Source organism: Strongyloides ratti (genome assembly GCF_001040885.1).
Source record: "Strongyloides ratti genome assembly S_ratti_ED321, chromosome : 2".
NCBI classification, from domain to species: Eukaryota; Metazoa; Nematoda; class Chromadorea; order Rhabditida; family Strongyloididae; genus Strongyloides; species Strongyloides ratti.
This window is the reverse complement of record NC_037308.1, coordinates 13,455,622-13,470,561: the sequence shown is the minus strand read 5'-3', so window position 1 is coordinate 13,470,561 and position 14,940 is coordinate 13,455,622. Positions and strand designations below refer to the sequence as shown.

Here is a 14,940-nt window from a genome sequence, read left to right as displayed (position 1 = left end):
AAATTTTTTAAAATAGAAAAAAAAAAAACAAAATCTTGTTTTAAATTTTAGACAACTAGATATATTAGGTGGATTAGATTAATGATAGATTAATCATTAATGATATATTTTAAAAACAGTTGTATATATTTCGTGTGCTTCTTCATTTCCCCTCCATATTATTAGGATCATTGATGGGGAAAAAAAAAATAGAAAGATAACAGTTGTTTGTAGGGCATGTAAAAAGCCTGATGTTAAATTAAATTCATATCTCATTAAACTTAAAGATTACCATTTCCTTCTCAATATATATACAGAAGGGTGGCAATTTCCTCAAACATCTGTTCCAGCTAATATCATGTATTTTGTAATTGTATTTGCCTTTTCAATAACATCATGTAATATGAGATATAATAGATACTTTAATATATATATGGGTTTAGATGATGCAATAAAGAATAAACATTTTTAAATTAAAGTTTCTATTATAAGTATTAATGTCAATGAAGGTGAAGAGATAATTAAACAAATATTCACTTTAGAAAATATGTAAATAATGAAATCTTTATTACTATTCAAAGATATTGAAGAAGAAAAAAAAAGTATGAAAGAATAATAATATTGACTAGATATATTAATATTTCTTTAAAAATTAAAATATTAATAAATATTAATTTAAAAAAATGGTTAATCATTTAATGAAAAAAAAAGTCATAAACTATAAACATTCTTCTTTGGTTGTATGAAACAAAATTCATTTTTATTTTATTGATCATGAATATAAATATGTACTTTTAGGTGCTTGCTGATTTCATTTTTTTTTCTTCATTCTTTTTAATATATCCTTTTAACAAATTTTCTATCTTTTTTCCATTTCTATTTTTTTTATGTGTTGAAGTCATAAATCTAATTAATTGTGCCTGTCTCAATTTCGATTTTACTGGAGTTTTTTGACAATTCTCATAAAATTGGTTTTCCTTTGCTGATAATGGTGTTAGAGAGGATATTGAAGATGTTTTAGAAAATGAAGATGGAGATCCTTGATTTTTAATTGATTTTTTTGTTTTAACAATAAATGTTTTATTTGGTATTAGCTTCCATTCAAATGAACTTGTATTGGCGTTTTCAGAAACAATTGTATCGCCAGTAAAGAAATCAAAATTCCACATGTCTGATTTTTTAGCAATATAGGAATAATTTAATGAATCTAAGAATGAATCAACATCATGATAATCATTAGGAGAATCAGGTGTATCAAAAATAAGACGTCTCCTAATAGATTGTGTGGAGGTATTTGTCATTTCTAAAAATGATAAAATTATTTTATACAATAAAAAAAAAGTTTTAAAAAGTTTAAAAGTATTGAAATGATATACATATATATTATGATAATTAGAACATTATATAACCTTCAAATGTTTTACGATTTTGTGGTAAAAATTTTGATTATTGTTTGTACCGCAATTGTAAGATATATCTTTTTAAAAACAAAGACTAATAAAGAGAGAAAAATAATTAAACAAGTTTCTTATTAATTACTACCTTGGCATTACTTAATAATAATAATAGTAATAATAATGAGAGAACAAAATTTGGAGACCACCCCCTTTGATTGTAACCTTTTTGCAACTCCCTAATTATTGGGTGTGAAGAGAGGTCATTGTAAGTTTGAAGATATAATGAAAATATAATAATATATATCCCAATTATTGCATGGATTAAGAGGACTTGAAAGTTTTGGTCACAATATAGAGGAGGTCGTTTGATAGGTCAAAAGTCTCAAAAGTTTTCGGTATGTTTTTATAATAAATATTATTTATATTTGTGAGTTTAATGAAGCAAATAAGGGAAAACATTAAGCTTTATATTTAGTTAAAAGATTAAGATGTTCTTTTAATATATAAATATAGAAAAAAATTTTTTTAAAGAAAAAGATACATATATCATTAAAAGATCAAAGAAAGTTACATAGGATAAGTGGTATTGCATAAGAAATATTTGTCTCAAGTCAACTTTGATAGCGCTTTAGCTTTACAAAATTTAAAAATACCGCTAACTAAAGAATGTCACTATATCTTTTATTATTTATATTTTCTTATCTTAAAAATCTTTAAACTTAAAACTAACAAATAAAAAGAAAATGATTTGACAGTCAAAAATCCAGATATATACATATATATATATATATATATATATATATATTGTTTTAGCAATAAAAAAAAATGTAATGGAACATTAATTTAAAAACAAATGTATATTTCATTATATATAATCTCCACGAAATAATATGTGAATATAAACATTGAAATAAACATTGGTACAATCAAATAACTTATAGTAGGAAGTACTATATCATTAAAAAGTTCTAATGATGACTATATTTCTGTCAAAGTAAATATATCTATTCAAAATTTATAGTATAAGAAAGATATGAAAAACGGCAGCTTTTTCTCATTGACAGCTGTCCTGATAGTAAGTATAATTCTACAAATTGAACGATTTAAATTTTATAAATGGACACAGAACGGAAGGTTTTTTAAATATAATATATAATAAAAATTATACCTCTCTGTCATTTATTGTCATTTTTAACTATTAATATTAATTATATTATATAATAAAAGAAAATATTATATATATAAATATATTTTATTATTTTAAAATTATAAAGAAAAATTTTTATAAATTATAATAAAATAGAATAATATTTATTATATGTTATCATAAGTATATGTGGTGATGTATCATTTTGAGGAAAAATATATATATAAAATATTGATTATAAATATAATATATATATATATGCTAACATATTTCTCAAGAATAAAAATTTTTTTTTTATTGTATAAATATATAATAACATTTACATATGTAATATAATAAGTTTAAGGGTGTTTTCAATAAAAGTAAATATGGAAGAATAATGATTTCATTGTAGTAGGTATTTGTAATAAACTTTATATTATAACAAACTCTTTTGACCACAAAGTGAGGTCAATAGAGTTGAATAGAAGTTTTTTGTAATTCATTATCTTTATTATAAAGGTAATTAAATGCCCTCATAAATTATTCTTTTTTTTTTTTAATATAATAGAAAGTAAGATTTAAAAACAGAAAAAGTTTTAAAAAGTGGCCAGGAATTAAAATTTAAAATGACAGTTTATGATGTGTGGCATACTAACACTAGATGAGTAAATCAAATTACAAAAAAAAAAAAGAAAAAAATATATGTAAAAATTAAAGTCTGGCACGAGGAGGTTTTTAATTATAAAGACGGCAACCGCAAGGGGGAAAAAATTGTCAAATAAAAAGTCTATTTGTCAAGTGAAATGTTGCAAATTAACAAAGACCTCATTAATAAGATATATATCCTTATAAGGAACAATTTTTTAGGTTATAGTAAATGTGTTAAAAGAGATATTTGACAAATTTGGTTTGATGGTTGTCTCATTAATCAGTTAAATCAATGTCTTCACACCCTTTTTCATCAATACATTACTTTTTATGGATATATTTTATAGACAATAAATATGGATGAAAAGAAAATTGTGTTAATTAAATTAGTATAGATATGTCTTATCGTCTTTTAAGAATGTTTTTAAACCGCGATAGCGGTATTGTTTTATTGAAATAGGTATTAAAAATATTTATACCAACTTTTTTTAAATAAATGAATTAAAATTTTAAATCGTATAAATTATTATAAAGAATATAACTGAACACTAATACAATATAATATTTCAAAGGAAGAAAAAAAAACAAAAGCTACTTTGTTGTACAGTAGTATTTGTATATATATATAAAGAAAAGAATGCCGATTCGTTTGAAACATATATTGGTTTGTCGGCTGGAGGAAAAGACATGTTTTTAGAGGTGAAATATTTGAGTTGTAAGGTTATAATATACTAGTTATAATGTTTTAGAACGTTAACAACAAAAATTTTTATAAAATTGGTTTGATTAAATATAAAAGATAAAATAAAATGATGTGTATTTTGTTAAGTAAATATTAAATGACATTTATGTCATTGGGCTGTTCAAAAAAAAAAAATTTCTATTCATTAAAAAATTTTTTTATAACAAACTATTATCAATATACTTAACATCAAAATCATATATCCTTGGTAGACTTAGAAAATAATATATAAATATACTAATAAAATGGTTGCTGCTGATATAAAATATTTAGAGAAAAAAAGATAAATGTGTAATCAAAATTACTAATTCATGTGTGTGATTTGTTGAAAGGTACAATCAATTATTAAGAAGTTTATTATGTAATCAACTAGAAACATGCAATTATGGTAGGTATCTCTATTGATAGAATAATGATATGAAAAAAGATAATGATCCAACCAGAAAAATTATAATATATACAGTTTTTAAATTTGTCTTTTTTAATCTTCTTTTTTTTATGAATAGTATATTTATGAATAAAAAGTAATAAAAGAAAAGAAATACCATTCATCAATTGATAATAGTATAAAATGGTCTTTCAATTGTTGAAAACATAAAAGTCATCACTCAACAAAATAATTATCTCATAATCTTTTTTTTTTCCTATTATAATATATAATTATAGTTAATGATTGTAAAAATAAATTCAAGCAAAAAAAAAAAAAAAGATAACATAAAAAATTTAGTAATATAGTGTTCGCACTAGATACATGTTAATATTAATTTTTATCAGTGAACATTTCCTTTTTATTTGGAACTATTGAAAGAAGTAAAAAAATTTTGATTGACATCAATTTGGTAATAGGAAGTACGATAAGGTCTTTATCATAAATGTATATAATTATAGTACGAAATTTAAAAATATAATTTGTGAATTACTATACAATAAATCTGATTATTAAATAGCTTATCTAAAAGGTCAACAACTTGGCATATACTAATAACAGCTTAAAGTATAACTAATCCTTATTAAATTTTAAATTAATAATTGAACAATTTGAATATATTTATTTAGATATTGGCCTTGATATAAAAAGATATGCCAATTTTTTTTTTCTTGGGAAACAAATTAATTTACATTACAAAAGTAAAAGTAAAAAAAAAAAAATAAATAAAATTTCAAGGACATTAAGGATATAATGTGGGATTACTAAAAATATGGTATAAAATTATTTAGATTAATAGGAAAAAACAATTTAATGCATATGGTTCCCATTAATATTAATAGAAAAATGGTATTATAAAAGTATTTCTAAACTATTTTATTTGAATGTTTATTTCATATGTTTTTTATTTTTATTACATAACTCGTGCCATTATAACTGAGTAAGCATACTCATTTGAAAGGTTATGATTCTTTCATTTAACCTTGATAATATCTCATAAAAGTCACTAGCGCTAATTGAAAGCTTCTTCACTTTATGAGGTAACGGCATTATATTAACTTTATAATTTGTAAAAGATTTTACCTAGATAAACATAGCTAAATATCAATTAATAAAAACGCAACTACGTGAACTTGACATACCATGGCGTAATAAAGTTAGATGCAATGAATAATGATATTTATCAAAGAAGAAAGTCTTTTCATTTTTTTTTTTTACTGATCAATTGTAATATATAATAAAAATATATTATATGTTATAGATGAATAATAATAATGATTAATAATAATATATAATAGTGGTCATTTTAAGCGGGAAGAAATGTTATGATAAAGTTGTTAAATCACAACATAATGAAAGTTTAAATTTTTTATATTTCTTATCATATGTAAATATAAAATTTGAATTTAAAGCAAATAAACTTAATTTATATATAAATTTTACGATTAAACTTGATCAGATAAAGGTGCTACTATATATTTTTAAATTACGATTAAACTTTAATCAACAATTTGTCCAATTTTTATTACTATGTCCTTGTTAATAGGACATTTTATGTGAAAGTTAAAACTAAATGGCATGTTTTATAAACAATTTTCATAGACAATTTATATATTATTTTAATTTCTAAAGATTGCCGAGTAAATCTTTTTTTTTATGATTACTTATAATTAACCGGCATCTGTATGGAAAGAAATTAAAATTCAATTAGTGGTAAATGATGACCTTGTAATAATATTTTAATCACAACATTATACAATATAAAATATCTTTAAAAAAACAAAAAATTTTTTAATTATTAAGACAACATTACACTTAACAAAATATATTTTTACTAATGATAAGTGAATATTTTTATTCAATTATTATTGTATTCTATTTATTATATATATTTTCTTTGATGTAATTACGTTTATAGTCATTTTCCCAACATTGTTTACTCGTTTTTTTTTTTCAAAAATTGTTTACATAAAAACATTAAATTATAATTGTGTAAAAAAAAGTTAACTAAAATCAAAATTTTATTTTTTCAATTTTTGTAAGTTTTTGAATGTAACAAAATTTTATTAAAAAATCATTTTAAGTTTTTTTTTTTCATGAATTCAGCTATTCTTTTAAATAGTTTAGAACATTCTTGTATACAAATTAAAACAGAAAATATAATGGAAATATCACCAACAACTTCTTTATCAATAAATAATAGAGGATCAAGTAATGTTGATAGAGAAATGATAGGAATACAAGGTAATAATGGTAATCATTTATCAGAAGGAACATTTTATCAGGGACTTCATCTTACAGATATCCAATTTTCTGGATATACTGTTTCAAAGACAAATGGTAATCATTTAACAATAACACTACTTAATATTACACCTGATCCTAGAGGATATCGTATGTCTGTTGATGAGCTACAAAGAGATAGAATGGTTGATCAAATTGAAGAATCAAATATGTCTGCTCCAAGACCTCCTGAAATACAGATGGATGATTATGTATTATCATTACTTAATTTTTTATCAAAAGAAACAATTGAAAAAGTTACTTCTGAAAGTCGAAGATCAGCATGTATAAAATTATATAAAATATATTTTTTTTTACGTGATTTGAATCATCATATTATTACTGCACGGGCATTTGCTGAAACTGTATCATTATTTTTTAATTTGACACCTCCTATATTAAGGAAAGATATACCAAATTATTTAAGACCTCATGTAGTAGATTCTCTTAAAGAAGTTAAAGAATTATTATTTTCATCACTAGAAACAGAACCAGAAAAAGTGAGAGCTGCTTTTGGATATTTCTTTCCATAATATATTATATACATATTAAATTTTTATTATTTTTCTTTCAAAAATCAATTAACGTTTTTACTATATTTTATGGCACTTAAATTAATAATATTATTTAATCACAAATTATCATTTTTTAATATTATTTAAATATAGCAATTTTTATTATAAAGTTTTTTTATTAATACAATTTATTAATTTAATTTATTTTTATTAAATTTTTTTTCAAGTAGAAATATTACATAGATAAATTTTCAAAATTATAATTTTAAATTATTATCTTTTAAAATAAATTTCTAAGTAGATTTTTGACATTTTCTCCATATTTACATTTATCATCTATTTGTTTTATTGATTAAATATATATATATTATAAAAACATTAATATGAAAATATAATATTATAAACAATTTGAATATGAAACTATAACGGCGCTTAAAATTAATGATTTTAAAATAAAATATATTATTCAATTAATAGTTTTAGATCTTAAAGAATTTATTAGTATAAAAAAAAATTATGACTAAGTATAACTAAAATCAATTAGATTAGTACAATAATTAAATTTTATTCATTAAATAGTTAACTAATTATTTAAAATATAAAAGAGATTTCAAAAAGAAATAAAAAGTATTTTAATGAAATATTATTAATTGAATGGTAATCAACAATACCAGCTGTTGAAATAACCTAAAATTATTTGACAATGAATAAAAAAATATTATATAAATATTAATATTACAAACAAATGAATTTAAAATATATAGCATTGTTTAAAAAAGAAGGATTCTAAATTTTATATATTCAATTCTAATATGTTACAATCAATAAGAAATTTTTTAAACTTTGTTTATGGATTAATTTTTGGTGAAACTAATAATAAGAAAAAAAAGAAATATGTTTATGATAGAGAATATAAGGAATATCAAAGAGCTTTTGCTTCGGGAGAATATATTGAAGATGAATATGGTAATGAATATAGTGATGGTGGAAATGATTATTATCCTACATATTATATTGCTGATGAGTATGAATCATCTCCAACATCACTAAGTAAGAAAACTCAACTAAGAAAAAGAAGAATAAGAAGAAAAAAAATTTTAAGAAAACCACCATTTATTAAAACTGAAGACTCTTAAATTAAAATAAAATAAATATTTTCACTTCATTCTTCATAAATTTTTTTGTTATCCAAATTGTTTATAAATAAACAATAAGAATAATTTATTTTTCTTTGTTATGATAATCTAACAGATACTAAATATTATATATTTTATAATCATAAGAAAAAAAAATTGTTGATTTAATTTAAAAAGAAAAGAAAAAAAAAGAAAAAAAAAAGAATTATAATTGTTTTAAAACTTTATTAATGATAAAAATTTTTATTACAAATTATAAAATTATTTTATATTATTGTACTTAGACACTAAAATATTTTTTAATTCTCTCTATTTAAATAACAACTTTTTCATCTAATCTTTAAAATTCTACTTGTTTTAAGAATTAATAAAAAAAAAGGACAATTTATTTGTAATCTAATTTAAAAGTTTCTTTTTTAAAAAAATTACCAAAGTAATGTAATAAAAAAAATTTTCATGTTTTTATAAAAACTAATATTAACATTTACTAATGAAAGTAATACAGCTGGTTAAAAATAACTAATTGCAGGAGCCTTCAAAATATATGAAATGTTTATAAAATTATTTTATATAATTTTTTTTGTACTTTCTTAAAAACAAAATTTTTCATAAATAAAATTATTTCTTCTTATATTATAATTTAAACATAAAAAAAATATAAATTTAATGTTATATAATAACACATAAATTATTAAAAAAAGTAATATATTGTAATAAAAAAATCAATTCTTCAAATATAAAACTTTTAATATAACAATTAAAAATATGTAAAATTCAAGCACAAATAATGTTTCTTTGCATATAAATATTATTATACAACTTTAAAACTATAAAAACATGCGTAGAAATATAAATTATACAAAAGTTCCAGCTAAAATAATATTTTTATCTTCATTAATATATGAAAAATATGTTGATTATTTATTTAATTAAAGTATAAAGTTTTATATAAAAAAGAATATCAAAAAGAAAATTGTATATCATTAATTTTTTATTTTAAAAAAAATGATTTTATTTAGAAGTATTATTTTATTAGTTCTTGTTATTGGAGTTACAAGTGAATTTTTTGGAATCTCTAGCTTAGGTCAAGGTATGAGTGAAGATGATGCTATTACTAAGAAGAGAGAAACAATTGAACTTACTTTTAAAGATGCTGATGACAACGATGATATGTCTGATGCTGAAATGAAAGTAGATGAGCCTGTTCAACTCAGTGATTATGTACCATTTGAAACTGATAATACACAAATGCAAGTAGATGAACCTATGGTGTTAAATGATGAACCTGTAGTTTCTATGGATGGTAAACAAAAAGATGACGAACATGATGAAGATGATGAGCATGATGAAGATGATGAATACAGTTATGAAGAAGATGATGATTATACAGATCAGTAAATTTAATTACAAAAAATTAAGTTGATATAGTTTTTTATTAACTTTTATATAACGTTTAAAGTTTAAAATATCTTAAATAAAATGATTATTTATAAACAATAAATTACAAATTAATTATGAATAATTTTCATTTTAAAGAAATATATTTTTAATTAGTATAATCACAATTGTTTTTTTATTAAAATAATTGTAAAAAATCATAGCATTAATTATCTATAGATTTTTTTAATAAATTTGATTCATTTATTTAACCTTACTAAAAATGATTTTTTTTATAACATTGACCTATTATGACACATTTTTTTAATTTTAAAATTTATATTAAAAATAATACCAATAATAGTTTATTCAATTTTTCAATTATTATTTTTTTAGAAAGACTTTTATTTGCCACTATTTTTTATGTTCATTGGGACATAAAATAAACATTAAAGAGATGTTTAAAGCATCAACTTTTTGATAAATTTTCATTATTTAAAATTAATTATGAATAATTTATTTAAATTAATTCTTGTTTTATTACTTATTTTTGAATTCCCTTATGAAAGCAAAGCAGTTGAACGTTTATTTGGAGTTCCATTAGACTTTAGTCTAAATTTAAGGAATATATTCTCAAAATTGAGAAAACGAAATAGACATAACAGAAGTACGTTCTTATTTATAAATTAATAAACATTTATTTCAGGAAAAAATAAAAAAACAACAACAACGATGGCAACAACAACATCAACATTGACGACAACATCAATGATGATTGAAACATCCACAGCACCAACTGATTTCCCATATGTAGATGAATTCGATCCATGTAATGAAATACTGTTTTAATAAGTATAGAATAATTATTTAAAAAAATATATGATATGTTACAGATATTTAATATATAATTTTAGAAAAAAAAGTGTTTATTATAGTATCATGTTAAGTTTTTTTTTATTATTTTATCAAATATTCTTTGCATAAGATTTTATAAAAGTATAAAATTATATAATTTTTAACACTCATGTTAAAGATCCACACACAAGAAGAAAACTTTATTAAGTCTAAAAATTTACTCTGTCCACTTTTTATTACAATTAATTAAATAAATCTTGCGAGATTTTTAATCAAATTTATTTTAGTAGAAACTTAGGTTTACCTAAATTAGACTAAACTGAATTTTACTATACAAAATTATCTCATTTATATCTACTATTTTATTAATATCTTTATCAATCAATGAAATATAAACTCTATACGTTACAATTACACAATCATCACTGATTATCTAAAAATTAAAAAAAAAATTAGTCCTTAACGAAGCATTTTAAAATTGGCTTTGATGTGTCATATTGTAAATAAAAAAAAATTTTAAACGATACTTTAAATAAATACTTTATATTTGATAAAATATAATTTTAATTAATCTAGAAATAATATTAAATATCAATAAGTGCAAAATCAATTAAAAATAAACATAAAATAAAATTTATTTTATAAAAGTAAAGAAACTCTTACTTTTTTGATTTTATGACAAAATTATAATTTTATTAATTCTGTTTTGAAATAAAATAAATCTTATAACAAGATAACCATTACGTCAGAATAATTTCCGTATGATGAGAAAACTAATAATTTATTAAATATTTTTAAAAATAAAAGTAAAATTTTAAACAAAAGAATTATACAAAAAGGTCAATTATTTTATGTTTAAATTATCTTTTAATTAATGAATTCTGATTTTATAATTTTTTACGATATGTTAAAGTATGACTACTTTTAGAGTTAGCATATCTTTGTTTAAGAAAATTTTATTTAACTTAATTTTTTTAGTACTTTTAATATTTAATCTAGTCTTTTTTTTTCTTCTAATATTTTTAAAAAAAAATTACTAAACAAAAAAAAATAGTATATTTGATAAATAACAATTTATCAATTAAACAAATATTTTATGTTAACCTATCAGTATATTTGCTTCATTCTATTTAAGTGATATCAATTGAATAAAAAGTTGATAAAGCAAATAAAATCATTAATAAATGAATAATAAAACTGTTTTGTACGAAGATAGAAATTTTAAAGTTAAATAAGGCAATAAACAATTAATATTTAGATTATGTAACTTATAAAAAGTTATTTATATTTTGATTTTTTATTTCTAAAAATATAATAAAAATTGTATATTTTATAGTTATAAGATAAATAAAGTTATGATTATTTTGAAAAATATAATTAAAAAAATGAATTTTAATTTTTTTTCCAATACTATAAAAGAAAAAAATTTCTATCAAAATTCACAAATTCATTTAACTATGGTTTCATTCAATTTTAAAAATCTTTTAATTCTTGCCTACATCTTTGATGTAACATCTTACCTCCAAGCAAAACCTTCTGGTGATTCCAAAGACGTTGGTTCTACTATTCATAATAAAAAAGGTGGATCTATTGCACCACATAGCCAAAAAGCAGAGAAAAAAAAGCCACATACAAAGGAAACAAAAAAACCAAAAAAATCAAAGAAAACAACAAAAAAAGCAGCAAAGAAAACTCCTAAAGGAAAAGCTACCAAGAGTACAGCTGCTCCAGCAGGAGAAACTACTACTGCTTCAACAGAAACTACATCTCCAGCAAAATAGATTATAATTTTTTGTCAGAGAAACTACGATTACTAAAAAATTAAAAAAATACTTCAATATTTTGTGAAACATTTCAAGTGATTATTTTGCACCTTTTAAAATACACAACAATTTTAAAAAAAATTCAATCAAACTATCTTGAAGCTTTATAATCACCTTCTGATTATTATTAACATTTAAAAATATAATGGTCAAAAATAAAAATATAAAATTTATAAAGTTAACTATTTTTAAATTTTTTTAAATATTAAAAATATTCTATTGCTAAGACATTTAACAGTTTTAAAAACACATAAATAAATTTAAATAGTTTACTTGAACTTAATTTATACTTTGTAAAAATTCAAAAAAAAAACTTTATTTTATTTGTTGCAAAATTTTGTCGCTATACATATATCCTCAATCTTATTAGAAAAATGTAAAATGATAAAAAATGTATAAAACGCACAAGAATACAGTTTATCATATATCAGAAACAGTTGAAATTAAGAAATTTTTTTCAACGTAAAATATAGTTAAAAAGTTTAAATAAGCTCAGACCATCATTTACAATGTTTCTAAATGCTCACATTCTTGAGTTATAAGTTCTATTCTTAAACATTATTCAAAATACATTTTACATTATATCTTCAAATTAAAACATTATATAAACATAAGACTAGGCTTAATAGAATTCTTTCAAAAATCCGCATTAAAATAATTACTTTTATTTTAATACTTTTAATTCCATTAATAAAGTTGGATTTTTTTTTTAAAAATATTTCCCACTTTCGTCTTTAACTTTTACTCATCACAACTCTTCAAGATTTGCTTCTGATATAGCTTAAATTATATTTAAAATTTATCATTTTTCAAGAGCTATCAGATGAGTAAAATATCACTTCAAAATTTCAAAAAAAAATTATTTTTTTTAGTACTTATGGTGAAAGTCATGTTGAAAAAATTTAAATCAGTCTTGAAATCTCAGAAAAAAATGATTTCTTAATAAAAACAATTTTTTTTAAACTAGCTTTTAAAAATAAGATAAATGAAATTAGTCCTATGACAATGCAATAACTTAGAGCTGAAATATAAAAAAGTTGGAAACAATGAATATTTAAAAAATATTTCCGCCTTTTGCTATATCTTGCTTCAAAATAAAGATATAAAGAAACAAATTTTTTGAATTAACTACTAATTAGTTTTCATGTGGGATCTACGTTCAAACCATTTTTATATCTCCAACAGTTAGTAAGATATAAAAAATGATGACAATAAATTGAGCGCGCAAAAATACAATAAAATGTATCTCAAGAATGGTTGAAATTTAGAAAAAATGTTCAACGTAGACTATAGCTCAAATGTCTTAAGAAGCCTAGCGCATTTAGTCTCATGCTTCTACGTGCTCATATACTTGAGTTATGAGTTTCAGACTTGAAACTTTTTTAAGATACATTTTGCCTCATACCTTGAGATCAAGAAGAGATACGAGGACGAAATTAGATTTAAACGATTTCTCACAAAAATCTGATCTAGAATAGTTTTTTTAATTTTATTATTTTCAATTATATCACAGAAGTCGGATTTTTTCAAAAAATATTCCCCGTTTTCGCCTCTAACTTTAACTCATCACAAGTCTTCAAGATTTGTTTCTGATATAGCCTTGATTATATTTAAAATTTATAATTTTTCAAGAGCTATCAGATGAGTATACTTTCATTGCAAAATTCAAAAAAAAAGTTTTTTTTTAGTACTCATGCTGAAGGTCAAGTTCGAGATACATGGACCAATTATAAATTTTAGTAAATTTTGAAGTTATTTATATAGGAACAGTTTTTTCTAAGCCAAATTTTCATGGGAAATCTAATGAAACTAGTCTTATGATAATCTGACAAGTTTCAGCTGAGTTGTTGAAAAGTCGGGAACAATGAATATTTAGAAAAAATTTCAGCCTTTTGCTATAACTCGCTTCAAAATAAAGATATAGACAAACGAATTTCTGGAATCAACTAATAATCAGTTTTCATATAGGGTCCACGTTCAAACCATTTTTATATCTTCAACAGTTGCTAAGATATAAAAAATGATGACAATAAATTGAGCGCGCAAAAATACTAAACAATACATCTCAAGAACGGTTAAATATTAGAAAATATTATCAACGTAGACTATAGCTCAAATGTTTCAAGAAGACCAGCACATCAAGTCTCATGCTTCTACGTGCTCATATACTTGAGTTATGAGTTTCAGACTTGAAACTTTTTTAAGATACATTTTGCCTCATATCTTGAGATATAGAAGAGATACGAAGATGAGACCAGTTTTAATCAACTTCTTGCAAAAATCTAATCTAGAATAATTGTTTTAATTTTAATATTTCCAATTTCATCATGGAAGTCGGATTTTTTCAAAAAATATTCCCCGCTTTCGCCTCTAACTTTAACTCATCACAACTTCTCAAGTTTTCATTTTGATATAGCCTTGATTATATTTAAAATTCATCAATTTTCAAGGACTATCAGATGAGTATACTTTCATTGTAAAATTCAAAAAAAAAGTTTTTTTTTAGTACTCATGTTGAAGACCAAGTTGGTGATACTTGGACTAATTATGAATTTTGGTAAATTTTTGAGATATTTTTATAGGAACAATTTTTTCTAGACCAACGTTTTATAGGGAATCTAATGAAACT

General features: G+C 21.2%; 6 protein-coding genes across 6 annotated transcripts; 5 read left to right on the top strand and 1 right to left on the bottom strand.

Annotated features, from left to right (window-relative positions):
• Nucleotides 1-773: 773 nt before the first annotated feature.
• SRAE_2000429400 (Hypothetical protein) lies at nucleotides 774-1,280 on the bottom strand (the record flags this gene model as incomplete). Its single annotated transcript, XM_024643147.1, has 1 exon — nucleotides 774-1,280. One exon carries the CDS (start codon nucleotides 1,278-1,280, stop codon nucleotides 774-776), a length of 507 nt encoding a protein of 168 aa, XP_024508846.1.
• Nucleotides 1,281-6,418: 5,138 nt separating this feature from the next.
• On the top strand, nucleotides 6,419-7,138 carry SRAE_2000429300 (Hypothetical protein; the record flags this gene model as incomplete). The annotated part of the gene is made up of 2 exons (XM_024643146.1): nucleotides 6,419-6,566; nucleotides 6,624-7,138. The coding sequence occupies 2 exons, from the start codon at nucleotides 6,419-6,421 to the stop codon at nucleotides 7,136-7,138; spliced, it is 663 nt and encodes a 220-aa protein (XP_024508845.1).
• Nucleotides 7,139-7,932: 794 nt separating this feature from the next.
• SRAE_2000429200 (Hypothetical protein) lies at nucleotides 7,933-8,256 on the top strand (the record flags this gene model as incomplete). Its single annotated transcript, XM_024643145.1, has 1 exon — nucleotides 7,933-8,256. The coding sequence occupies one exon, from the start codon at nucleotides 7,933-7,935 to the stop codon at nucleotides 8,254-8,256; it is 324 nt and encodes a 107-aa protein (XP_024508844.1).
• Nucleotides 8,257-9,261: 1,005 nt separating this feature from the next.
• Nucleotides 9,262-9,654, top strand: SRAE_2000429100 (Hypothetical protein; the record flags this gene model as incomplete). The annotated part of the gene is made up of 1 exon (XM_024643144.1): nucleotides 9,262-9,654. The coding sequence occupies one exon, from the start codon at nucleotides 9,262-9,264 to the stop codon at nucleotides 9,652-9,654; it is 393 nt and encodes a 130-aa protein (XP_024508843.1).
• A 486-nt stretch (nucleotides 9,655-10,140) lies between these two features.
• Nucleotides 10,141-10,482, top strand: SRAE_2000429000 (Hypothetical protein; the record flags this gene model as incomplete). Its single annotated transcript, XM_024643143.1, has 2 exons — nucleotides 10,141-10,300; nucleotides 10,340-10,482. The coding sequence occupies 2 exons, from the start codon at nucleotides 10,141-10,143 to the stop codon at nucleotides 10,480-10,482; spliced, it is 303 nt and encodes a 100-aa protein (XP_024508842.1).
• Nucleotides 10,483-11,945: 1,463 nt separating this feature from the next.
• On the top strand, nucleotides 11,946-12,269 carry SRAE_2000428900 (Hypothetical protein; the record flags this gene model as incomplete). Its single annotated transcript, XM_024643142.1, has 1 exon — nucleotides 11,946-12,269. The coding sequence occupies one exon, from the start codon at nucleotides 11,946-11,948 to the stop codon at nucleotides 12,267-12,269; it is 324 nt and encodes a 107-aa protein (XP_024508841.1).
• Nucleotides 12,270-14,940: the final 2,671 nt, after the last annotated feature.